Source organism: Panthera leo, chromosome B3 (assembly GCF_018350215.1).
Source record: "Panthera leo isolate Ple1 chromosome B3, P.leo_Ple1_pat1.1, whole genome shotgun sequence".
Classification (NCBI taxonomy): domain Eukaryota; kingdom Metazoa; phylum Chordata; class Mammalia; order Carnivora; family Felidae; genus Panthera; species Panthera leo.
This window is the reverse complement of record NC_056684.1, coordinates 135,271,883-135,296,555: the sequence shown is the minus strand read 5'-3', so window position 1 is coordinate 135,296,555 and position 24,673 is coordinate 135,271,883. Positions and strand designations below refer to the sequence as shown.

The 24,673-nt window shown below is 54.0% G+C and overlaps 1 protein-coding gene across 5 annotated transcripts in view; it reads left to right on the top strand.

Moving 5' to 3' along the window:
• Nucleotides 1-24,673, top strand: part of ITPK1 (inositol-tetrakisphosphate 1-kinase) — a 179,395-nt gene that overhangs the window by 137,966 nt on the left and 16,756 nt on the right. For all 5 annotated transcript variants that reach the window (XM_042944141.1, XM_042944143.1, XM_042944140.1 and 2 more), the window contains 3 exons: nt 19,413-19,511; nt 19,868-19,908; nt 23,816-23,981. In XM_042944141.1, coding sequence (XP_042800075.1) covers nt 19,413-19,511; nt 19,868-19,908; nt 23,816-23,981 — 306 coding nt within the window. The remainder of the gene's footprint in view (nt 1-19,412; nt 19,512-19,867; nt 19,909-23,815; nt 23,982-24,673) is intronic.

Below are 24,673 nucleotides of genomic sequence, written 5' to 3'. Positions count from 1 at the left end.
CACTGTCTCCTCCTGACCCCGAGACACACCCCTCCACCCCTCCTGACTGACCCCACCAGGCTCTGATGGCTCCTCTAGGCCGGTCCTTTCTTCCCTGAATATGCAGGGCTTCCCCCCAGGGCCAGTTGGTGAGCCAGATGCTGTTTGTCTTTGAGACCCTGGCTCCCTTTTCTGGAGTTTCTTTCCCCTTGTTGTGATGACCAACCCCTGCAGACTTGAGACTCCCAGGAACCTGCCCCACATCCCCCATCACACTCAGAGTCTCCCAGCACCCACAATAAGAAATCTCAACGTCTTTTCCCTGAGACATAGTAGGGCAGACGGATACTCAAAACATACTTGTTGGTCACGTTGATCCGAAAGTATCAGATATTAGTCATTTACCCTTTAGTGTGAATGTAAGGCCCACTTTGTATCTTTCCAGCTGAAAGAGATCTTGAGCTCTCAGTGCCTCCAAAGCTGCTCTTCTCTATATCTTTAAGATGAGGAAAGGGACCCAGAGAAGTTGTAGGACTGAGCCAGCACCACTCGGTACTCTTTCCATGGGCCCCACACCTCTGTAGTAATCTCCTCAGAAGCATCACGAGTCAGACTGCCTGGGTTCGGATGCTGTCTTTACATTAGCTGTGTGCATTTAGGCAAGTTATTTAACTGTCCCGAGCCTGCGTTTTCCTATCTGTAAAATGGGGATAATCATAGTAGCACCTTCCTCATAGGGTGGTTGTGAGAATGAAACATGATTATGCATTGAAGGCTTACTCAATAGACCATAATTCTGGGTGACACTGCATAGTGGTTTCAGACCACACCATGTGCGTTGTGACCCTGCCAATCTTGAGTTCTTTCTCTTCGGTTTAGCACTAGATTTGTGCTGGTGAGCTGGATTGTGGGCCTTCCGACCCCCACGAGACCAGGCCCCTCCAGGGCAGTGCTCCCCTCTGCTTCCATCCTCCCCGAACACCCAGCCTCATGTTTGTCAATGCGTCGCCTGGGTTTATTTCCCCCAAACAAGAATTTTCAGGGTGACCCCTCATGTAGCACACTCAAGGCTTTTGTCCTGTTTCCATTGCCTTTTTTTTTTTATCAGTTATTATAGTTCTATGGTTAAGTTCACATTATACAGTTTTTAGTGTAATTTTTTTTATTTTTAAGTAATTTTAGATTTACCAAAAAAGTTGCGAAAAATGGTACACTAAGTTTCCTTATGCCCTTCCACAGCTGTGGCTTGTGTCAACATCCATGTGACTGTGATACAGTTCTCTAAGCCCGGGAATTCACCTCAGTAGCAATGCCATTGATTAACAGTTTCACCAGCTTCCTCACCGCTGCCCTTCTCCTGGTCGTTCTTGTCTGTGGTCTCCTCCCATCTGGGGCAGGGCTTCAGGCTGTTTGTCTTCCGTGACCCGGGCAGGTTGGAAGAGCCCTGCCCATTTATTTTGCCAGCCTCACTTTGGGTCTATCAGATGTTTTCCAGTGTTAACGGGATTCGGTTGACATTCTGCGTTTTGGGCAGGAACGCCACACCAGCAATGCTGTGCCCTCCTTTGCACATCCTGTCTATCAGGAGGGCATGACGTTGCTGTGTGTTCTATCTGGTTAACTGATCATTTGGTCGGAGTGCCGTGTGTCACGTTTCTCTACTGTTCATTTCTATTTTTCTCTGTAATTAGCAGTTATCTTATAACCTTTGCAGACACCCTGTTTCTCGTCATACTTTTGCCTGCTATTTTAGAACCATTGATGGTTCTTGATGACAAGTGTTGCTACTGTGGTACTTGCCAAATGGTCATTATATCGAATTTTTAAAAATAAGCATGCCCCTCTTCAAACCAGGGCTTTTGCAGACATCCATAAGAGGACACTTTGTGGAGCCCTAGCATATTCTCATTTGTAAGTAAAGAGAAAGGTGAAGATGAGAATTAAGGAAGAAGAAAGGGGATTGCATTGGAGAAAGTTCTTTGCCACAGGACTTCTCAGAGCCTTTAATATGTCACTTTAACTCTCGAGTCTTCTGGAGGGTGGTGTGATGAATTTCACCACTGATGGTAAGATATAGTGGTAGTTTATATCCCACAAATAGGGGGCAAGTGCTAATTAAATTGTGATACAGCATCAATGATGAGACACATCTCAACCTCAGAGATGGAAAATGAAAAAACATATGTCTTAGGGGCGTCTGGGTGGCTCAGTCAATTAAGTGTCTGCCTCTTGATTTCAGCTAAGGTCATGATCTCATGGTTTGTGGGTTCAAGCCCTGCGTTGGCTCTGCACTGATGGTGTGGGGCCTGCTTGGGATTCCCTCTCTCTCTCTCTCTCTCTCTCTCTCTCTCTCTCTGCCCCTCCCCTGTTCGCTCTCTTCCTCTCTCAAAATGGATAAACACTTGAAAAAATTTAAGAAAAAGAAAAAAGAAAAAACACATGTCTTAGAATCAATGGAATATGGCAGTATTCGGCTTTCCCCCTCCAGGCGGTTGTAGGCCCTCCTGCTCCTCTCTGTAGGGCTTCTGGTGAAAGGCTTGCTCTGCCCACCACACTTTAAGAATCCCCAGACTGGGTGCTGCTCACCTCCAACTCTGCGCAAACCTGACCTTGAATTCCCTCCATATCGACAGGCAGGGCCCTGGTTGTTGGTGACTCACTTCCCAGAGGCAGCTGCTTTTAACGGTGTGGAATCCATCCTTCTAGACCCTTCTCATACACGTACAAATATATATATGTACTTTAAAGAAGAAAAGAAGCAGAATCATACTATACGTGTTCTCATAAAACTTGTTTTTTTCCCTATTTAGTATGTATCTTGGCTTCTTTCCATGGCCCATGAAAGAAGAGGGAGATAGGTCTGCTTGGCTCATTTTTGGTGGCAACATAATATTTCAGCACATGATTGATAGAATCATAATTTGCTTGATTATATTGAGCTCATAAGGACATTCCAGTTTAATTTTTTTTTATTCAACCGGGCTGTAGTAAACATAGATTTTTGCATATTTCTCTAACATTAATTCCTAGAAGTAGAATTCCTCAGAGAGAGATTTTTGTAAACATTGCTCTCACATTGGCAGGTACCGCTGGATTGTTCTTCAAAAAGTTTGAGTAAATGTCACTCTCCTGTGCCCATTGTCCAGGGAAATGATACCTATCTTAATTGGCATTTCTTCCGTCATTGACAAGATAGAGCATCTCTCTTTTTTTTTTAATGTTAATTTATTTTTGAGAGAGAGAGAGAGAGGAAGGGGCAGAGAGAGACGGAAACACAGAATCTGAAGCAGGCTCCCGGCTCTAAGCTGTCAGCACAGAGCCCAACGCGGGGCTTGAACTCACGAACCGTGAGATCATGACCTGAGCCGAAGTCGGACGCCTAACCGACCGAGCCACCCAGGCATCCCTGATAGAGCATCTCTTTATACGCTTATTGGCCCTTTGCATTTCTTCTATGTGTGAGTCTCTTCATTTGCCCACTTCTCCGTTGGGTTGGTGGTCTTCTTCTTCTTGATTGGTTGCCATCCTTTCTGGATTAAGGAAGTTGTCTCCTTGTTTAAAATACAGACTGTTTCATTGATGGAAGCTTCATCTTTGCACTGGGGCCAAGCTAACATTTTCTGTTCTGCTTTTAGAATATGAGCTGCCAGAGAGAGCACTTTAAACATTATTTTTGAAATGTCTTGAAAACAAAAAAAGGCTGCTGCATTTTGGGAGCTGGAGCTGAGTGGGGGCAGCGAGTGTCTGCCTCGGTCCGGAAGGGGCCATAAATCACTGGAAACAGCTGCCATGGAGTTAATCCACATTTTGCCAGCAGCCGTCTCCATCAGCTGGAATAGGGCTCAGGAATGTCCGTGTCTCTGCCTGGGCCCGTGTCTGGCTCCTCTGTTCCGGGGCTTTGTGAACGTCCCAGTGCAAACAGCACTCTGGGCCCTGGAGATGAAGCAGGTCATTAGCTAAGTCAGATGGGAGGAAACTGCTCATCCAGCTGACCAGGGCGGTGTCAGACCGGGAGATGTCTGAGCTGTGGCATTTCTTTCTCTCTGTCCCTGCCCACAAGCAACCCCCCGCCCTCGGTTTCGGGCTGATTCCACATCTTCCAGTGACTGCCCCCTCCTCCCGCCACCACCCCGACCACTCACCTGTAGCCAGAGAGCCCGAGGCTCAAGCTGCGGGCAGGGAGGTAGCAGCTGCGGCAAGGCCTTTGGGGCCCTCAGAGCCTCCAGGGAGCAGCGTAGGGGCTGCAGCCGCTGGTGAAGAGTGCCCTCCACCCACTGGCTCCAAACGACAGTCAAGTCAAGGACCCACGTCAGCGAGGCCGCCTTTGGAGAAGACTGCCAGGGAGTTTTCACTCCGCTGCCTCAGAAAGCTCTGGCCGTGGCTGAGAACACTGTCAGGCCTGTGAACGTTTCGTCTGTCTCATGTTCTCTCGGCCCGTTGCTGACGTCGCTGTTTTTCTGATCCTGCTGGGGACTGACAGCTCACATCTGACCTTGTCTTCTGAGCCTGAGGATGCTGCTCGAAGCCGAGCGCTCTGCCGAGGGGAGAGTGGTGGCCCTCCGGGAGATGGCCCGCATGTTGGCTGCTGGTCCGCTTTAAGAGTCCCAGTTCTGTCTCGGTGGACAGATGGACGAGGCCATCTCCCTTAATGCTCGGCGTCAACGGCACTGTCTCCAGGCAGGAAAACGCAGGCGCGATGTTCTTCCACGTCCACTCCCTGCTTTTCCCTCTCCCCAGGGGCCTTGTCGGGCCATGCAGAGCAGTGCTGGGCTCACTGAGGTGATCTTAGACTTTTTAAAATGGTAGCCCTTCGAGTAACCGCACCAGTACTCAAGGTGGAGGGATGGCGGGATCTGTCACTTCGTACCTACCATGTGCCAGTTTCTGTTTGAAGTGTCTGTAGGTCAGTTCGTTTGATCCTGGCAGCAGGCCACGGACAGGACTGAGGACTGTTCTTACCCCCATTTTACAGACCAGGAAACCAAGGCACGGAGGGGTGAGGAACTTCCTCAAGGCCGCACATACTCAGGCAGCCTGGGATATCCAATCACACAGTGTTGGGGACGCGTAGCCAGCTTGACGCCTCTCTAACTCCCTCTAGGCCCAGAGACCTTTAGTGGGACTGAGGAGAGGAGGGCAGTGAGGTTCCACTTAGGCTGCCGCGCTGAGGGCATGGCCGTGGAGCCAGGCTGCCTGCGTGGAAGCTGGCTCTGCCACATACTGGCTTTCTGCCCTGAGGACAGAATGTACCCTCCCGGGGCCTCAGTGTCCTTCCATGCACAATGGAGGTGACGGTCGTGATCTGTGCATAGCGCTGCTAGGAGAATCCCGTGAGTTGAGACCTGGCACTGGGCTGTGTGCGCCTGCCTGGGTCCACCTCTCGGTGGAAGGAGCCGCGTTGCAGGCCCGCGCAGCTCTCCGCAGAGCATAGCCAGGGCAGGCCTGCAGCGTTCTTGGCTCTAGGACAGGCCCCACGTGTACTGAGGTGAGCAAGGCAGTCCCCCAGGCCTGTCAGGGGTGACTGGGTACCAGGATTGGGAGGCACATGCTGGGGCGTGAGCCCAGAGGTGGGAGCTTGTGTGAGAGACTGAGCGAAACCCGTTTTGTCCAGAGCTCAGGGGTGGGTGTGGTGGGAGGTATAGGCAAAGCTTCCACCCGTCGCTCCTGCTGGGCCTCCCTCACCCCAGCTTCCCCCTCTGCTCTGTGTGAGCAGGAAGGAGACAGCACAAGCCCCCTCCTTCTCAGGAGGTGCCACTTCTCCCCTCACTTCCCCTGCTGCTCCCCTCGGGCGTCCTGGGGAGGAATGCCACCCGGGCCCGACCCTGTGCCCGTTAGCCTCCCGGCCCCTGCCTGGTCTGTGTGGTCGGTGACCTGGGCAGAAGGAGCCCTGGCGGGCCTTCCCTCACACCCACTGTCCTCACAGGCCCTTTGAGGTGTCACGCCCTTCCTTCCCTCAGCTGCTCTGGATAAACTGGACTGATGAGTGGCACCCAGTCCTGCCTGCCTTTCAGGGACGCGGTTCCCTGTGGGCCGCTCTCCCTGTCAGCCTCGATTGCCCTCTGGCTCCAGCTGAGCTCCTCGGTGCCTGGGCAATGTGAGCAGGGCCCTCTTTCCTCTCTTGTCCCACAGCAGCTGCTGGAAGAGGGCACCCCTGCCCTGTGCCTAGTAGTCCTGAGACGGTCCTAGCTCCTGAGGAGCCCTCAGCTCTGTCGTAGGTTCGGCCTGGACCCTGGGGTGTTGGCTGGACCTCGGGGAGGAAGGAGAGCAGCCCCAGCTGTGACTGGTAACAGCAGTGAAGCCATGTCTCCTGCTGCTTATTGCTTACTACCTGTGGTCCCGGCACGGTAACTCACGGTGTCTTAGTTAGTCCTCCCAGTGGTCCTTGGTGTGGTAGCTACCGCTGTTATCCCCATCTTGCAGATGTGGAAACTGAGGCGCGGAGAAGCAGCTCAGGGTGAGCCAGGGGCCCTAGGATTGGAACCCAGGCGCTTGGCCCACTAGTGCGTATACCCATAGGCTACGAGGGACCGGCTAGGAGGATGAGGAACCGCTTCTCCTGGGACTGACCCGGAGTCCCGGCAGATTTCCAGGTGGTTTCCATGAGTCAGGCTCCCCAGTCCCCACATCCCCAGGGCATGCCGGCTTCGAGGGCTGCAACGGTCTTAAACCAAACAAAACATATTATTTCGGCTTCATCTCATCCGAGGCTATGAATGGTGTGAAGATACGCACGATGATGTCACTGCCGTCCAATTGTTTCCACCCTTTTGAAGCGCAACTCAAATCCCCCCAACAAATCCAAGGGGCCCTCAGGGTACAGGGAGAGGTGAGTCACCTGCCATAAACAACGCAGAATGAACTGGGGAAGTAGGTGTTCAGGGACAGAGAGGACAGCTCAAGGGACCATTCGTAGGCATAACTGGCGGGAATCGGCAACAAGGAAGAACAGATTCTGACTTAGCTGATGGAGGGGTGGCAGGTGGTTGGAGACATGGGCGGTGAGGACGTCCTAGGAGAGGACTCGCCCAGGAGAGTGGGGAGGTGAGGATGGAGTGCTGCCTGGGGAAGGGCAAACGGTTGCTCAGATAGTGCCGGAGCCCTTCCTGGCCAGGCCAGGTGGACAGGACACTGTGCTCTGGGCAGTGACAGCAGGAAGTTGTGCCAAGGACAGGGATGCCCTCTGCAGGCCCAGGCTCAGCTCCAGATCAGAGACCGGTTCCCACATCCACTTCCTCTCAGCCATGGGCCTGTCTTCTGGGCCCTTCCTGGGCTCCCAGCCCGGGCCTGTCGCAGCTCTCCCACCCCCACATGCCTGTGACTCAACTGTTCCAAGTTACAGAGGGGCTGCCATCACCATGAGCCGAAGAGCCCTTCGGATTATCTTCAGAGCTGCTGTCAGGCTGAAACTTGGTTTACCCAGAATGCTCGGAGCATCTTTCCCTGCCTAGAATTCAAGAGCATGTGGCTCCTGGCCCCTAACAGCTTACCGGCAGAGGGAAAGTGACTTTGGACAGTCAAGCACTAAATGAGTCACGGACAGTGGCGCCTGCAGGTTGGCAGGCCAGGCTCTCAGGGCTTTACCCCTTCCAGCCCAATGCCAGTCATCAGGGCTGTCCCAGACCAGCGGCGCCACATAGTGGCCGCTTGGGGAGTTGCAGGCCACCCCCTTTGTGTTGTTTCCAGTGCTCACAGCTCACTTTTATTCTGTCTCCCGGTTCATCTCACACATGTGCACTTGCCAGAGAGATGTTTCTTGCTGCCACCTCAGAGCAGTGCTGGAGTGGGGGAAGGCTGGATCCTGACCCCAAGGAACGTACTGCCTGGTTCCTGAGCCAAACCCCAAACCTGTGGAAATATAACAGGGTCTGAGACATGAGCAATCAGACAAGGTAGCAGGGCAGGAGAGCGGTGGTGCTGGAACACGCGAGGCTGCTGGTGGAAGGTTCTGGGTGAGACACTGCCGGGAGGTGGTATCAGTGGGAGACCACTTGTTCTCGAGGGCACAGGGGAACTGGATGAGTGGGTCATGGCCAAGTGGTGGGAGGAGGGGCATCCCAGAGGTGAGTGTGGGGAACAGTGAGAGCTCCGCCAGGAGCCAGGGTTTAGCTGGCAAGGATCTTGGGTTCTGTGTTGCGGGAGGACTTAGGAAGTACATTAGTTGGCTAGAGCTGCCCCAGCTAAGCACCACAGACCTGCAGCCTCAACAACAGAACTTTATGGTTCTGGAAGCTGGAAGTCCAGGATCGAGGTGTCATAGGGCTGGTTCCTTCAGAGGCCTGGCTCCTTGGCTCGTAGGTGGCCGCCTTCTCCCTGTGTCCTCACATGGTCATCCCCCTGTGCCTGTCTGTGTCTTAATCTCCTCTCATAAGGACACCAGTCAGATTGGATTAGGGCCCGCCCGGATGACCTTGTTTCAACGTCATCACTTCTCTAAAGGCCCCGTCTCCAAATACAGTCATGTTCAGAGGAACGGGGGGTTGGGACTTCAGCATATGGATTGTGGGGGAACACAGTTCAACCCGTAACAGGAAGGTAAGCAGGGGCAAGTTGCAGAAGCCTGGAAGGGCTTTGGACTTCCACTTGAGTCAGCCATGGACAATTCTTGAGCTGAGAATAGCCTCAGTATACACGTGGGAGCTTTAGAAAGATGACCCAGGATCTGATAGCGATGTGTGGTTTGGGTTAGATGGTGAATAAGGCGGGCGAGGTGCCAGAAGTCCAGTGGTTTGTGGGGAGAGCAGAAGCTGTGGGGAGAAGATGGTGATGGGGGTGAAGGTACCAAGAAGGGGGTTCCCTGATTCACAGCCTCCAGGATCATGGAGTCAGGCAGCTGGGAAGGAGCCCCAGTGCTCGTCCACAGTACCTGTTTGGTCAGGGTCCCAGGAGGACGGGCTGAGGCCACTGTAGCTGCCCCAACCCTGGGGTGGTGCCTCCCCTCCCAGAGGGAAAGCGCCTGCAGAGATGCCATGAGGAGGGTGGTATGTCTAGAGAAACAGGGCCAACTCTGGTTCTCATGTGTTTTCAGATGCCCGTCGTGCATATGGCCTCACCAAGTGTCTGTAACAGCTTGGAGGTGGGCAGTGTTGCTTTCCCATTTTATGGATGAGGGAAAGGGTCAGAGAGGGTCACTGGCCTGGCCTGGGTGGCACAGGTTGCAGGGACTGGGCTGGCTCTCAGCTGCAGAATCGATGCTCATCATCGCTGTCACGTTTTGCTTTCTGGGCCCCCATGTGTGGTAACGGTCTCCTCCAGGCAGTCTTCCATGACTGCCCTGGCCCTGAGCGTCATGGTGGACATGTCAGGGTATGTATTTGGCATATGATCTGCCTGCCCTTCCCCAACACACCTCACTTCTGCCACTCATGCTTGGTAATCTGTAATTTAGCTGTATCAGTCACAGTTTATTTCTTGTTAAATAAAAAAGGTTTGTTGCAACTATGGCGAGGTATGGACATATAGTCTGTACTTACGGACCGTTTCATGGGGGGGTGGGGGACGGCCCTGTGAAGTAGGTACTGTTGCCCTCATCTTCTAGCGAGGAAACTGAGGCAGAGAGTTAAAGTTGCTTGGCCAGAGTCACAAAGCTCCCATGAGGTGGAGCTGGGATTCAAACCCAGGTAGCCTGTGTCTCCTGCGGACCGTCCAGGGGCGCCCAGTCTGTGCCAAGTTCAGCACATCATTAGTCACCAAGAGATGAGCCAGCAGAAGGGCCCTTTTCCTAGATGCACAGAAGGTGGCCTGACCAGGCTAGGAGGACAGGCAGCAGTTCATCAGGCCGAGAAGGGGCTAGGAAAAAGGATTTGGTGGGCTGGGGGACCAGCATGTGCAAGGCTCCGGGCCTGGGACATCAGGGCACTGTTTTTTCCTCAGCTCTGAGAAAATGGAGTGGGGACCCGACCCTTCTGCCCCTGAACCTTTTCCTGTGCCTGCTCTGCCAGTGACAGTGCTGCATAAGACCATGTCCCGCCCTGGGACCTGGGCCCCTGGGCATGGGGAGTGGCTCAGGGAGGCAGGACGGAGCCCGGCTCTGAGAGGCAGCATCTGGGGGTGGTGTGCAGGACCCCGGGACGAGATGGGGCTGGTCCTGTGGGAACCGAGTTTTGATAGGGGCTGCTTCTCTTGGGCTGGGAGAGGTGGGAGCCCAGGCCAGTGTCTGCTTGGTTCACTCATCCGCCCCTTCACTGGGGTCGGGCCGTGAACGCGATGGAGGAAGCCCCTGCCCTCCCAGAGCCAACGTTCTGCCCGCAAGGTGGACCTGAGTCGGTGCGGCCGCTCTGGCTGAGGCAAGAGGGTTTGTCCAGATGGAAACTTCTTCCCGCCTTGGCTAGGGCCCACGGGCGTGGCCTCCTCCTGTGGAGCCCTCCCTGTCTCTCCAGGACGCAGTTACAGGTCTGCCTCCTGAGCCACGTGCTTCCTAGCGCCCGGCCTGGGGGCGCTGCCCCGTCGGCAGCCCAGCTCTCCCGCGGGTTGGGGAGCCCCGGTCGGCTGGCTGGAACTCTGAGTCACGCGCTTTCTCCTGGCCTTGCCTCCAGCACGCCACGGGGTTGGGTGCTTCTGTTGCCTCTGCTTCTGTCCCTGGCTGGAGCAGGGGGCGGCCAAGGGCCCTGGCCACCACCCGGCTCACGGTGGCACCTGGGCCCGGAGCTGTGCGAGGAAGGTGTGAACAGATGGCAGGACGGGGCCCTTGGAACGGCCGGCTCCTTTGCCTGGCCTTGTGTGGGCTCCACGGCACTTTTTCCGTGTCCTCGGTTCTCACTGCGGCGCCAGCGCGTGGACAGGGCCGGCTCGTTATGACTCCCATTCTGCCGGTCCGGAGCCCGGGGCCCAGGGAAGCCGCTGGGATTGCACACTGGTCTCCAGGCCTCGGTTCAGAGCTTTTGCTCTAGTGACTCCCCACGCCAGCCTCACGGCCTCCGTGCCCTGCTCACTGTTCCAGGCGGCCCGCTGGCCCCCGAGTGACCATGTGTGCAGCGATGGCATTGTTGCCCACGTCACCCACTGTCCTCCTTCCTAAAGGCACTTCCCAGATTTCTGAAAGTAGGGCTACCCAGGGCTGACAGGGCACGGTCGAGACCATTCACTGCAGGTGCCACAGCAAAGACCTGCAGTCCTCTTGGGAAACGGCTCAGTGTTGCGCAACAGTTACCGCAGAAACGGCGATTCCCGTGGACCCCGAAAGTGACTTCTGGGAATTTGGCCAATGGAAGTGGCTCACCACAAGCACAAATCCTTATGTGAGACACATTCATCGAAGCCACGTCTGGTGGAGAAACATTGGCACAAATGTAAATGACTTCAGGGGAAACGTCACCAGTCAGGTAACCAGGATACGCGAAGTCACAGGAAGACAGCGGCAGCAACGGTGTTTGAGAAAATCAGAATTAAGAAGGCAAGTCCGATCACAGTCGTAGCAAAGTAGGTAAAGAGGATGCTTGTGCAGGGGATGTCCTTCAGAGGGCGCAAGGCCAGGCTGAGCAGGGATGTATGTGACTGCTTTCTTGTTTCCAAGTGGAACAAGCCCGGAGGTGGAGGGGTGTGACGACATGATGGCAAGAGGCCTGTGCGCAGGCTGGGTACAGAACGTGGGTCAGGTGGTTCCCTGACACGCCGACCACATGCCCCGTGTCTGTCCAGATGTGCCCCGGACGCCCGAGGAGCCAGCCTTGTGCCTTAGGCAACAGTGACCCCTTCACGCCACAGGTCAGATCACTCACTCGGCAAGTGTTTGTTGAGCAGCTACTATGTGCCAGGCAGTGTTCTAGGCACTGGGCTATGGCTGTGAACAAAACCTAGAAGCTCCTGCCTGCCCTTGTAGAACTGACCTTCTAGAGAGGGAGACAAGAACTGGCAAAGATAGGTATTTCCTCTGGCACACTTTCCTGATGTCGTCCCACTGCTCTGGGCCACACAGCAGGCTCCTGGCCCCCTGGGTCCCCTTCCTTGGCTGCCTGCCGCCTCTTCTCCCCTCTGCCCAGCCCTAACTCCTGGGCGTTGTTCACTCGTGGGGCCCTGCCTGCCACAGAAGCTTCAGAGGCTTCCAGCCCTGCATGTCCTCGGAGACTGTCCCTGCCCCTGGGTGGTCTTTGCATCAGATACTGCCTGGGTGAAGAAATTACACCTGTCCAAGAGAAGGGAACCAAGACAGGGTCCCATTACAGCTGTGCCCAGTCTCTCCACTACCACCAGGGTTCTGCCAAGATGTCTTTCACAGCCACGGGAGGACAGACTGCTCTGCCAGCACCACGCTGGGTGCACGAGAGAGCAAGTGAGGTCGGGGCCCGGCACCCGACACGCCCCAAGAGGCCGGACATGGACCAGTGGCCATGTGCAGCATCGGCCTGCTCCCCTGTGGGTGTCCCCAGCTGGCCTTGCCACTGCGGGGTACCTGTTACGTACCAGGGCTCCCGACAACCCTCCAGGGAGACAGTGCTCCCATTTTACAGATGAAGAGAATAAGGCCCAGCAGAGTTTAGTCAACTTGCCAAAGGTTACAGGTGATGAGCAATTTACCCCAGGTTCACAGTCAGGCTTCAGAGTGCCGTCTCACCCCTAGCTGTCCTCTTATATCCACCTGTTTGTCATTGGTCTTTTACCTTCTTGGTAGTTCTGTAGCAGCTGCCTGTAGTCAGATAAGAGCATGGCCACCTGGCAGAGTGAGGCCGGGTGTGACTCAAGACGCCTGGGCTCTCACCTTTTGGTCTGCTGGTAACTTGTGTGTGGCCTTGAACTGTTCTCTTTCCTCTTCAGACGTGTGGACACATGGCTGGGACTCGCTCATCTCTGAGGGCCTCCAGCTTCACATTCTGTGATGAGGGTGGCAGACGAGGGAGGACGGCGCTGTTTCAGTTTCCCAGGGGCTAACGTTTCGGCTCTGAACAGAACACAACCCACCATCCGACTAAAAAAAGCCTCTTTCCAGCTCCCATCCAGAAATAAAGATGATAGATAAATAAGCAACAGTAGCCTTTTTCTGGGAACCAGAAATAGCCTCCCGGGCTCCCAGGGCTGACTTCTAGAAAGTCTTCAGTCTCTCTTTGGGGAGAAGAGCTGCTGGTGATGTTGCGAGTTTCCCACGGGAGAGCTGGCGGAACCCTCAGCTGTTGCCATGCCCCGCGAGGCGGGGCCGCCGTGCCAGCTGCCATCAGGGCGCTGGCTCTGATGCTACCGCGGCCTGTCCCCCTCCCCCCCCCCCCCCACCGGAGCACGAGCACACTGACCCCAGATGCATCGCCTTTGCCACCTGCTCACCTTCCCTTGTCTCTGTTCAGCGAGACCTTGCTCCCTGACCCCGCCCCTGCTCTGCTGGCACCCCTTTGCGGCACGCCACCAGCACCATCTAGGGGTGCATCTCACTTAGCAGCCTGGTTTACTGTCTGGGAATGTAAGCTCCATGCGGGTGGGCACGTCTGTTTGTTAAGTGCTGTATTTCTGGCTCCTATGATTTAGCAGAGCCCCAACACGACACGTATCTTGCCACTGGTGGCAAATGGTTGTTGACCCCAAAATAGGAACCGTAGTTGTTTCTAATTCAGTGTGATTTCCCGGACACGCAGGATGATCCTGGTTCAAGCAGTAAAGACATCGTCGTGTCCTGTACTCGAGTCCAGAGAGGAACAGGCCTGGGGCGTGGAGTAGCCATGGCCTGGTGTGGACAGTGGTCCCTTCCAGCCTCTGCCCTGCAGGCTCAAGACTGCCTTCACCCGGTGCTGCCTCTTGCTGGTGACTGAGCTCTGACTATGGGTCCTTCTTGGCAGTGTGATTGGCCAGTCTCAGTCCCAGACCTACCCCTGGAGCGAGAGCAGGGTGGGCACCCAGTGGTGCCTGCTGCTCAGAGTGTGGTCAGCAGGCTCCAAGTTGGGAGAAGGGGGGAAGACCGTGACGGTGTGCGTGTGCCCCTCCTTCCTGGTGCCACCTCTCTTGGGCCCCGCTTCACATCACAGCCTGAGATTTCAGAAAACTGGGGCTGTCTGGCTTAATGCTAGATGTGGCCCATTCACTGGAAGTGTCTCGTCTCTGCTTTTCCTCTGGACCCCAAACATCTCTGGAGGAAGCACTTGCCTTGGCCTTGTCTGACTTCACCCTGGACCTGACGACGGGGGGTGAGGGAGGGGGAGCTGCAGGTTTAAAAGAGACGCTGTACGTGGAGTATGCACTTGAGAGATGGCAGCTGCTGCTGCTGGGGAATTTTTCTTGTTGTTTCCTTTTGGTTGATACAGTGCACATGCCATAAAATCCACCTTTTAATTTATTAAAAAAGTTTTTTTAATGTTCATTTTTGAGAGAGAGAGAGCAGGCAGGGGAGGAGCAGAGAGAGAGAGAGAGACAGACAGACAGACAGACATAGAATCTGAAGTAGGCTCCAGGCTCTGAGCTGTCAGCACAGAGCCCAACATGGGGCTCGAACTCACAAACTATGGGATCATGACCTGAGCTGAAGTCAGATGCTTAACCGGCTGAGCCACCCAGGTGCCCCTGAAATCCACCTTTTTAAAGTACACATACAGTTCAATAGTTTTGAGTATCTTCCCCAAATTGTGCAACCATCACCATTATCTAAGGCCAGAACATTTTCCTCATCCCAGAAAGAAATGTACCCATTTGTAATCAGTCCCCATCCCCGCCAGCCCTGGGCAACCACTGTAGACAGATTTGCCTATTCTGGACATTTCATATGAATGAAGTCACACAATATGGGATTTTTGTGACCAGCTTCCTTCGCTCAGCATACAGTTTTCAAGGTCATGTTGTAGCCCGTGTCGGCACATCTTTCCTTTTTCTGGCTGAATGATACCCCATTGAATGGGCACATCATATCTTGTTTACCCACTCGTCAGTTGAGGGGCATTTCGGTTGTTGCCACTTTTTGCCAGTGCTGCTGTGAACGTTCCTGGGCAGGTTTTTGTGTGGACATAGGTTTCCATTCCCTTGGTTGCATATCTGGGAATCACACTGTGACTCTGTTAACTGTTTGTGGGACTGCCAGACTGTTTCCCAAAGCAGCTGTATCATCGTACATTCCCACTGGCAATGTTAGCACTTGTTATTTCCTGGCTTTTTTTTTTTTAATTTTTTTTAAACGTTTATTTATTTTTGAGACAGAGAGAGACAGAGCATGAATGGGGGAGGGGCAGAGAGAGAGGGAGACACAGAATCTGAAACAGGCTCCAGGCTCTGAGCAGTCAGCACGGAGCCCGGCGCGGGGCTCGAACTCACATACCGCAAGATCGTGACCTGAGCCGAAGTCGGACGCTTAACCGACTGAGCCACCCAGGCGCCCCTCCTGTCTTTTTGATTATAGCCATCCTAGTAGATGTGAAATAGGATCTCCTTGTAGTTTTGATGTGTATTTCCTTGATGGCTAATGATGTTGAGCATCTTTTCACGTGCGCACCGGCCATCTGTATGTCTTATGTTGAGAACTTTCTATTCAAATCCTTTGCCCATTTTAAATTTGGGTCATCTTTTTATTGTTTATTTGTTAATAGTTCTTTATAGGTTTTGGATATTAGGCCATTATCAGATACATGATTTGCAAATATTTTTCTCCATTCTGTGGGTTGTCCTTTTTGCTTTCTTGACAGTGCCCTTTGAAGCACAAAAGTTTTGAATTTCGATGATGTCAGATTTGTCTTTTTTTTTTTTTTTTACTTTCGTTGCTTATGCTTTTAGTGTCTAAGAAACCATTACCTGATCCAAGGTCATGAAGATTTACACTCATGTTTTCTTCTAAGAGTTTTTATTGTTTTAGATCTGCAGTTTAGATCATGATCCATTTTGAATCAATTCTTGTGTATGGTGTGAGGTAGGGTTCCAGATTCATTCTCTCACACATGGATATCCAGTTTTTGGATTGGTTGAAAAGACTGTTGTTCTCCCTGTTGAATTGTATTGGCTCCCTGGTGGAAAAGCAGTTGACTCTCTTTCTGGTGTCTCAATTCTAGTCCATCGATGTGTATGTCGGATCTTGTACCACTACCATACTGCACGATTACTGTAGTTTTATTGTAAGTTTTTAAATTGGGAAGTGTGAGTCTTCCAACTTTATTCTTTTTCAGGATTTCAATACTGGCTGTTCTGGGTCCCTTGCATTTTTACATGAATTTAAAGATTAACTTGTCACTTCCTGCTAAAAGAAAGCTGGGATTTTAATGGGGATTGTGCTGAATCTGTAGATCAGTGTGAGAGTGTTGTCAGCTTAATGTATTAAACCTCTTATCCATGAACATGGGACGTCTTTCCATCTATTGAGATCTTCCTGAATGTCTTTCAATAATATTTTGTCTTTTCCAGCATTTAAGTCTTTGTTAGGTTTATTTCTTAAGTGCTTTTATTTTTTGATGCTAGTATAAGTAGAATTATTTTCTTAATTTCACATTCAGATTGTTCATTGCTAGTAGGTAGAAATATAATTGTTTTTTGTGTGTTGATCTTTTATTCTGCAGTCTTGCTGAACTGGCTTATCTTCATAGTTTTTGGGGTTTGTGTGTGTGGATTCCTTGGGATTTCCTATAGAGAAGATCATACCACCTGCATGTAGAGGTAGTTTTACTTCTTCTTTCCAGTCTGGATGCTTTTGATTTCACTCTCTCCTAATTGCCCTGGCGAGAACACCCAGTATGGTATTGAATGAATAGAAGTGGCGAGAACAGACATTCTTGTCTTGTTCCTGATCTTAGGCGGAAAGCATCCAGTCTTTCACCCCAAAGTAGGATGTTTCTGTGGTTTTTATAAATGCTCTTTAATCAGTGAAGAAATTCCCCTCTATTCCTAGTTTGCTCAGTGTTTTTATCTTGAAGGCTGTTGGATTTTGTCAAGTGCTTTCTCTGAGTCTGTTGAGATGATCATCTCAGTAAAAGCTTTGTCCTTTCTCCTGCTAATATGGAATGGACACTTTTTCTACTAGGGAGCCAACTGCCCAGGTCTGAGCCCCCCCCCCCCCCCGGCCCCAGCTACACCACATACTCACTGTGTAACTCTGGGCGGGGAGCTTCGCCTCTCTGTGCCCCATTTTCCTCTTCTGTAAAATGGGAGTGACAGTACTTTCTCATGGGGTTCTTGTGAAGGGGCTTGAGTCGCTGTGTAGACTGTGTTGTTTGGCACATATCAAGTGCAGTTTATTGAGAAGTTGGCTGTTGTCAGTGACATGTAGAAGTTTGGGTAGGCTGGGGTGGGAGGGGACGTTGACAGGGATATTGCAAGGCAAATCTAAAGGCCAGGCAGAGGCATCTGCTCTGAAAAATCTGGTGATGGGGTGTCTGGAAGCTCTTACAGGAGGTGGCCTGTTGGGCCCCAGGGATCTCTGAATCTTCCTGTGGGAGGGGGTGGGCCAAGGGGCTCCGGGCTCCAGTCAAACCAGGTGAGCCCCTGTCTACTGCAGATTGAGGCCTTGAGTGTCACATTCTGTTCGGGTTGGGCTGCAGGGGCTGTGCTTTTGCAGCAACAAGCTTTCCCACCCCAGCTCTTGAGTCTAGGCTGGGGGTGCAGAAATGGGGCCTTATTTAGGTAGTGGCTTACAGCTGAGAGCCAGGACGCAGCCCCAGTACGTCCCCACCCTGATTTTCCTGACTTCTCTTTTCCTGGCCTGCCCTTTGAACCTCTGTCATTGACCATCATGTGACTTGGGGCAGGCTGCCTGTTTTGGCCTCTGCCCGTGGAGACACCACCACAGCAATTTGAGGATTAAAGGACTTCTGTGTTTGGAAGGCCTGCAGCACTGTCTGCCAGGGCTCAGCAGACGCTGCCCCCAGACCACCCTCCCGTGGTCCCCAAGAAGTCCTGCAACCCCTGAAATCTGCCAACACCCGACAATTTTGCGCCAGTTTGGAGCCTGGGCTTGGGCGGGGGGGGCGGGGAGCGGGGAAGCAGGGGCGGGTAGAAACATTTTTAACATGCCCTGTGTAATTCTTGGCATTCATTTTTATGAGCTATATGAGGCTGGATCTTAAACCTTGGTTTAATGTACTGACCTTAGCCAGCCAAGTAGCTAGAAGCTCCTGGAGACAAGCCACTTTGCTTGTTTACTTTTGGTTTGGTTTCCAAGTTGGGGGGGGGCACCACCCCCTCACTAACGCTCGGCCTTTCCTGGCCTCTGTGCCCAGAAGTACAGGGTGGTCCCACCACCTCCTGAGGAGCTGCTGGCCTGGTCTGAGAAGGGGAGTAGACAAGAAGCAGTAATAACAAACCAGTAATGTAATTTAGCAATCAGTAGAGAGCATCAGAGCACCTTTGGTTATCCCACAAATAATCTGTCTTGGCCTAGCTCAGTGCCTGGCACCAGGATCGTCCGGACAAGCAGAGCAGACCCAGCATCCAGAGCTTTTCAGAGAAACCAAACATGCCGAGAACCCACTGGATGGGCACCCCTCTGAGCCCGGGGACTCAGGAAAGGCAGGGTGTGAGAAGCTGTTGGCAGGGGGGCAAGGCCGGGGCTGGAGTGTGTCTGCAGGAGGCTGGAGAAGGGTGGGGAGTGTGCTTGAGAAAGGGAGAGAGGGAGGGAGAGAGTCAGGAGGCCAGACCTGGCAGGCAGGTGGCTGATGAGATGTGTCCTTTAGGTAGCGAGAGGGTGAGGGCCCTTGTGTCCCCAGGCACAGGAACGCTTGTGTAGCCTTGGGCATGCACTTTAATCTCCCTGACGGTCAGCTTCCTTCTCAAAGGATTATTTTGCAGACTTCAGAGGTGATGCATGCAAAGTCCTCTGCACGGTGCTAGACATGTGCCAGGAGCTAAGCACGTGGCACCACTCCTGCAGTTATTGTTAAGCCGATGAGGCATACGGTGGGAGAAGCCTCTGTTGAACCAGAACAATGCTCATGGTTTGTTGAGAGAAAATCTGGGCCGCAAAACAGGATCCTCTTGTAAAGTTCTGCGTGCATAAAATGTGTATATGCCTCAGGCTGAGAAGTTTGTTGTCATAGTCTTATCTGTGAACGCGTGTGGTTCTTACTTTTTTTTGAGTCAAGTTTTACACTCCTCACATACTGGTTTTGTAATTATGGAAACGTTAGGAAATGTAATTAAAGGGGCGCCTGGGGGGCCCAGTCGGTTGAGTGTCGGACTCTTGATTTAGGCTCAGGTCGTGATCCCAGGGTCATGGGATGGAGTCCTGAGTCGGGCTCTGTACTGGGGTGGAGCCTGCTTGGGATTCTCTCTCTCACCCTCTGCCCCTCTCCCCTGCTCACATGCACAGATGCATACATACTCCCTCTCAAATAAAAATTAAAAAAGAAAAAAGAAATGTAATTGAAGAATATGCTGCCATTACTGTCAGTGTGTGTGTCTGTGTGTGCACGCGCGCACTCGCTGCGGACTTGGGGGTGTCTGCTCAGGAGAGCAGGGCTGTCGAGTGTGGCCCCGGGGAGGTGGCTCTGTCACAGGAAGTGGGCCCGGGGGCTAGTAGGCAGGCGTGCTGACGTGGGCTTCTTTGCCGTCCCCAGATGACAGGATCTGCTCGCCACCCTTCATGGAGCTCACCAGCCTGTGCGGAGACGACACCATGAGGCTCCTGGAGAAGAACGGCCTGGCATTCCCCTTCAGTGCGTACCACGCCCAGGCCCCGCTGGGCAGGCTGGCCGGGCCGCGGGCCGGGTGGGGATGGGGGGCTGTCTGTGCTCCCTGGGATGCGTGAAGGCCATGGCCACCAGGGAGGGCTTTGCAGCACTCAGCGGTCACGGGTCATCAGGTGGTGTGGGCGGCGGGTGCTCTTTTGCCGGCCTGGCGGTGTCTGTCCAGACGCCTGAGTGCAGATGCTGACCGTTGTTGAGTCCGCGTGTCTGCTACCTCATCCCCACGGGCTGCTGGAGGGTCAAGAATTTCTCCCTGTACCGCGAGTCAGGCTTTGTGGAGAATAACCTCACTGATTTCTCTCTGCTTTTCTCTCCCTGCTCCATAGTTTGCAAAACGAGAGTGGCTCATGGCACCAACTCTCATGAGGTGAGTGGAAGCTTTGACTGCCCTGTGTCCCCATCTCCCCCTATGCCCCCACCTTTCCAGCTCACGGTGTCTCTCTGGGAGCCCGCAGGGGTCTGTGTGCCAGATCTCACACCTGCTGCTCCGGCTCCCTGTCCTGCTCCTGGTTGTGGCTTTGTGCGTGGTCTCCAGCTTCTCCCCGTGCCTGTCCTGTCCCCAGGGGCGGGATGGGTGTGCCAGGGGTCTGCCTGCCCGCCGCGAGCCCCAGCAAGTCACATCACGTCCCAGTTTGACCTGTCTGACTTTCCAACCTTTGGCTCATCAGTGTCGATAGCTCCCTGGGCACCTGCTCTGTGCCAGCCACTGCCCCAGGCCCCTCTGAGTGCTGCTCACTGGAGATGTGGTGTCCCTGCCAGCTGCTCACAGACCGGCTGGTCCTGCTGAATTTAGAAGGGAGTGGGGGAGGCAGCGGCACTCTACTTGCCAGTGTGTGGGGATTCCTCCACCCTCTCTGTCATTCCTTTATTCCCCCGTGGGCATTCCCAGCCCCACTCAGTGCCCGGGGAAGAACGCATAGGGTGTGCACCCTGCCCCGGGGGGTAGAGACCGAGTCCCAGAGACATAGCACCGGTGAGATATGGTGCAGGACCATAAGCAGAGGAGGCCTTCCGGGGGTAAGGGGAGCAGGTGGCCAGGCAGGGACTCCATTGGGTTGCCCTTGCTGTCTTTGGAACCACACTGGGACATTGCCCTCAGGGCTTCCCTCCACCCCCACCCCATCGTCTGCATTTCATTCCCTTACAGACACGGCCCGGCCTGGGGGCCTTCCTGTTTGGCACCGGGGAGGGTGCACTGGGCAGTAGACTCAGCGCCCATCCTGAGGGCCCCGTGGGGAGAGTCTGACCCAGTCAGAAGTGCTCCCCGAGACCTTAGGATGAAACCTGGACAGCCCCCAGCAGTGCCCGGAAGCAGAGTTCCGTGGTGGTCTTTCTCCCTGGCATACGTTTGTGGCGACGCTTATATGCCTATAAATAGAAAGTGTCAGGGTGATATATGGTACATGGTGTGATGGAAGCTGCTGGGCCGAGGGTGTGCCTCTGCCCGTGGGAAGGAATGTGGGGGCAGCCCCGGGAAATCGCGGCCTGCTGCAGAGGTCAGCCGCCTCGTAAGGCTGGTTGCCCTTGGGGAGCCATCCCTGCCTGGGCCTGCCTGGGCTCTGGGCCAGGGATGTGCTCCATGCCAGGCGCTGGGAGGGAGCCGGAATGCTTCAGAGCAGCCAGAGTCATGTCGCCAGAACCCACATTCCCCTCGGCACCTGCCTGCCAGCCTTCCACCTGCCCCTTCTCACTAGCACGTGGTTCCTCTGTTGGTCAGTGCCTTGCAGTTTTCTGGATGGAAGGATGACTCTAATCATCATTAGTGTGATTAGACCATCCTGATGCAGAAAAGGTCAGCCTGCAGGGAAGAAACCACTTCTGTCTTCACAAGAGAACTCTGAAATCTTGTGGACCTGGGAGCGGGTCTGGCTCTGGGCACTGCCAGCGGTGGGACTTGGGGCAGATTACCCAGCCTCTCTGAGTGTCTGCACGTGGGGATGGCATAGCGGTCGCCGGGGAATGAGGGAGTTGCCATACGTGCTGCCCTGCACCTGTCGGGTGAGCTATTAGGGAACCAGCTGCTATGGAGCCTGCCGGGGCACGGGAGAAGCAGTGGGGGTTCCAGGTCCAAGTGAGTTCCCTCCTGCCAACGTATGGGGTCAGTGCCTTTGGGGGCAGCTTTCACCCCTCAGTCTTGCTGTCTGAGTCTGGCTCCAAAATGTACACATGGGTACCTCCCTGTCTCCGCCCCCCCCCCCCACTTCTCCCAACCCACAGTGTGCTGTTTCAGGGAGGGGCTCCCCCAGATCGGGAACGGAGGAGCATCCAACATTGGGATCTGGAGACTCCCAGGGAGTCTGTGTGTGCTCTGGGCTGCCTGCCTCCTGGCAGGCTTCAACATCAGAGGGATGCCCCTTTGAGTGGGGTGCCCTCCATGGCATGAGCCTGGGCGTTGAGGAGCAAGGCTCTTCCCCTGTTTCACGGGGGCCTGGGGATGTTGGGTGCAGCAAGGATGGAGGACAGGTCTGTGGACGTAATTCACTTTAAACAGAAAAGTGAGGCTTTTTTTTTTAATTTAAAAAAAATGTTTATTTTTTTATTTTCGAGAGAGAGCACAGTGGGGAGAGTTAGAGAGAAAGAGACAGGGAGACACAGAATCCAAAGCAAGGCTGGAGGCTCTGAGCTGTCAGCAGAGAGCCCAATGCGAGGCCCAAACTCCCAAACTGTGAGATCATGACCTGGGCCCAAGTCGGATGCTCAACCGTCTGAACCACCCAGGCACCCCAAAAGTGAGGCTTTCTGATTAGGGTCCTTCCTTACCTGTACTGAGGTCTGCCTGACCCCTCCCTCAGAATCCCAAGCTCAACTAAAGTCAACTGGTTTTGGCAGACCACTCTCTTTTTATTTCCTGTTCATAGAGCTGTTTGTTTTTTGTTTTGTTTTGTTTTTAAGCCAGTGCGTGCACACTGATTTGCTTGGCAGTGAAATCATCATCCTCCCCCCGCCCCCCTCCCCCCCCCCCCCACCTCTTTGTTAAACCACTAAGCCAGAAGCTCAAAGTGCCCCTGAAGCATCTATCCCATGGTAGTTATTGTTGCTGTTTTACAAGTGAGGAAAATGAGCTTAGGGCGAGTCCCCTGTCAGCCCTCATGCAGCCAGGTGCTGGAGCTAGGACTTAACCCCGTGTCTGGCTCGTCTGGCTCCAGGGCAGCCTGTGGCCTTTCTCTTCCTTGTCAGAAGGCTAAGGACACGGTCGCTGCGGCACACGCATGCACTCACATGTGCACACACATGCACACAGATGCACGCATTTTTTGTTTCTGCATGTGGCCTGCCTCTCCACTCCTGCCCTGCCCGGCTGAGCACCAGGAACGTTGGGGTGGTGCTCTGTGACAGTTGACGTCAGGGGTGGCTGCCAGTGCAGGCAGCCAGCTGTCCAGGCTCCGTCATTCCTGCCCATGGTCCTGGGCATCTGGTGGCTCCCTCCTGGGGCCTTTGGGCTGCAAGGGATTAGTCATGGTCCCGGCTCTGGCAGCTGAGCCAAAGCAGAGATTTTCTCCAGCTGTGCCTCTGCCCTCCCTACCTTCGTGGCCCTACCAGATCCTCTCAGTGGGGACCTTTGTCCCCACAGGCATCGGAGTCAGAGCAGCACGTTCCCATTTCTCAAGCATCCATGTGGTTCACTGAATGTGTGATGAGGCCAAGACTTCGTGCTGGGCAGACCCAGTCCCAGCCTGGGCTCCATCACTTTCCAACCAGCCACTGAGCTGCTCAGGGCCTCAGTTTCCCCATCTGTAAAAGGTGCATGATAGCAGTGCCCACCTCAGAGGTGCAGCGTGAGGACAGCACCAGGTGACTCGCATTAAGTGGTCAGAACAGGGCTGGGCATGTTCTGAGTGCTCGACCAGAGATAGCCCTTACCCTTATGCAGACTTTGACCCGAGGCCTCCCAATTCCCGATCCATTGCCTTACACTCCCCGCCTCTCCTGGATCTTTGTGGAAGAATCTCTAAGGATGTCGTAAGGATTGAATAGCATACAGCCGGGGGTCCCGTTCCCAGGATTACGGTGTGGAGTTGGGCAGTGCACAGCCAGCTCAACCCTACGTGGACAGCCTGATGGTACAGGATTTCCAAATCCCCACAGCAGGAGTGAATCGACCCCCAGGTGTTCATTCTCGAGTCTCACTCCCCTCGTCCTGGCTTGAGATTCTTCCTGGGGCGTCCTCAGTTCACAGGGATGGCTCTTGGTGCATCTGGTCAGGTGATGTGCCCCTGGGTAAGGCTGAGTAGCTGGTGGATTCTGACAGAGCTCTTGGCTCCCTGTTTCTATAGATGGCCATCGTGTTCAACCAGGAGGGCCTGAGTGCCATCCAGCCACCATGTGTGGTCCAGAACTTCATCAACCACAACGCTGTTTTGTACAAGGTGTTTGTGGTGGGCGAGTCCTACACCGTGGTCCAGAGGCCCTCGCTGAAGAACTTCTCCGCCGGCACGTCAGGTAACCAGGCTTCCCGCCGTCGCAGGGGCCCGGCTGGGACAGGGCGTTGGCCGTCTGTCCTGCCGCACTTACCCTGCTACCCTGTGGTATTTTGGAGGGGGCAGGGATGATGTGATCTGAAGGGTGGAGGAGGTCTGCTCAGTAGTGAGAAGTCTTGGGGAACGAGGTAAAACCCCACTCCACTGGGTCACTGCAGGGGCTTCATCCTCCCGGACCACTGTAAGCTCCGGGACTCCTCCGAAAGCTCTCTGCGCCCAGGGCACTTCCTGGGGGCCCCACAGAGGTGACACGCGTGAGGAACATGCTGGAATGGGTGATTGGCCCTTGAGGGAAGTGAGGGTTTGGGAAAGGGCCCCTCTGATTTTTTGAAGGCCAGAGTGCTGACCCTTTTATCATGTCTTTTTTTTTTCCAAATGGGGAGGCCCAGCGTTACTTGCTGCTTGAGTGGATGTGCGCTGCGTTAGAGGTCACACAGGGTCCAGCACTTCCTAGTTGGGGGACCTCAGGCAGGTCCATGTGGGCACAGTCACCCCACCGCGTCCCCCCTTACAGGGGTGAGGACTGAGTGAGCATGTTTTGGATCCCAAGTGTCCCTCAGATGGTCACAGGGTGGTGGTGTTTTTAGGATGCTGCCATCATTTGGGGGCATTTGAGGGGATCCTGTAAGGAGGCTGAGGGGCTCCACAAGCTCA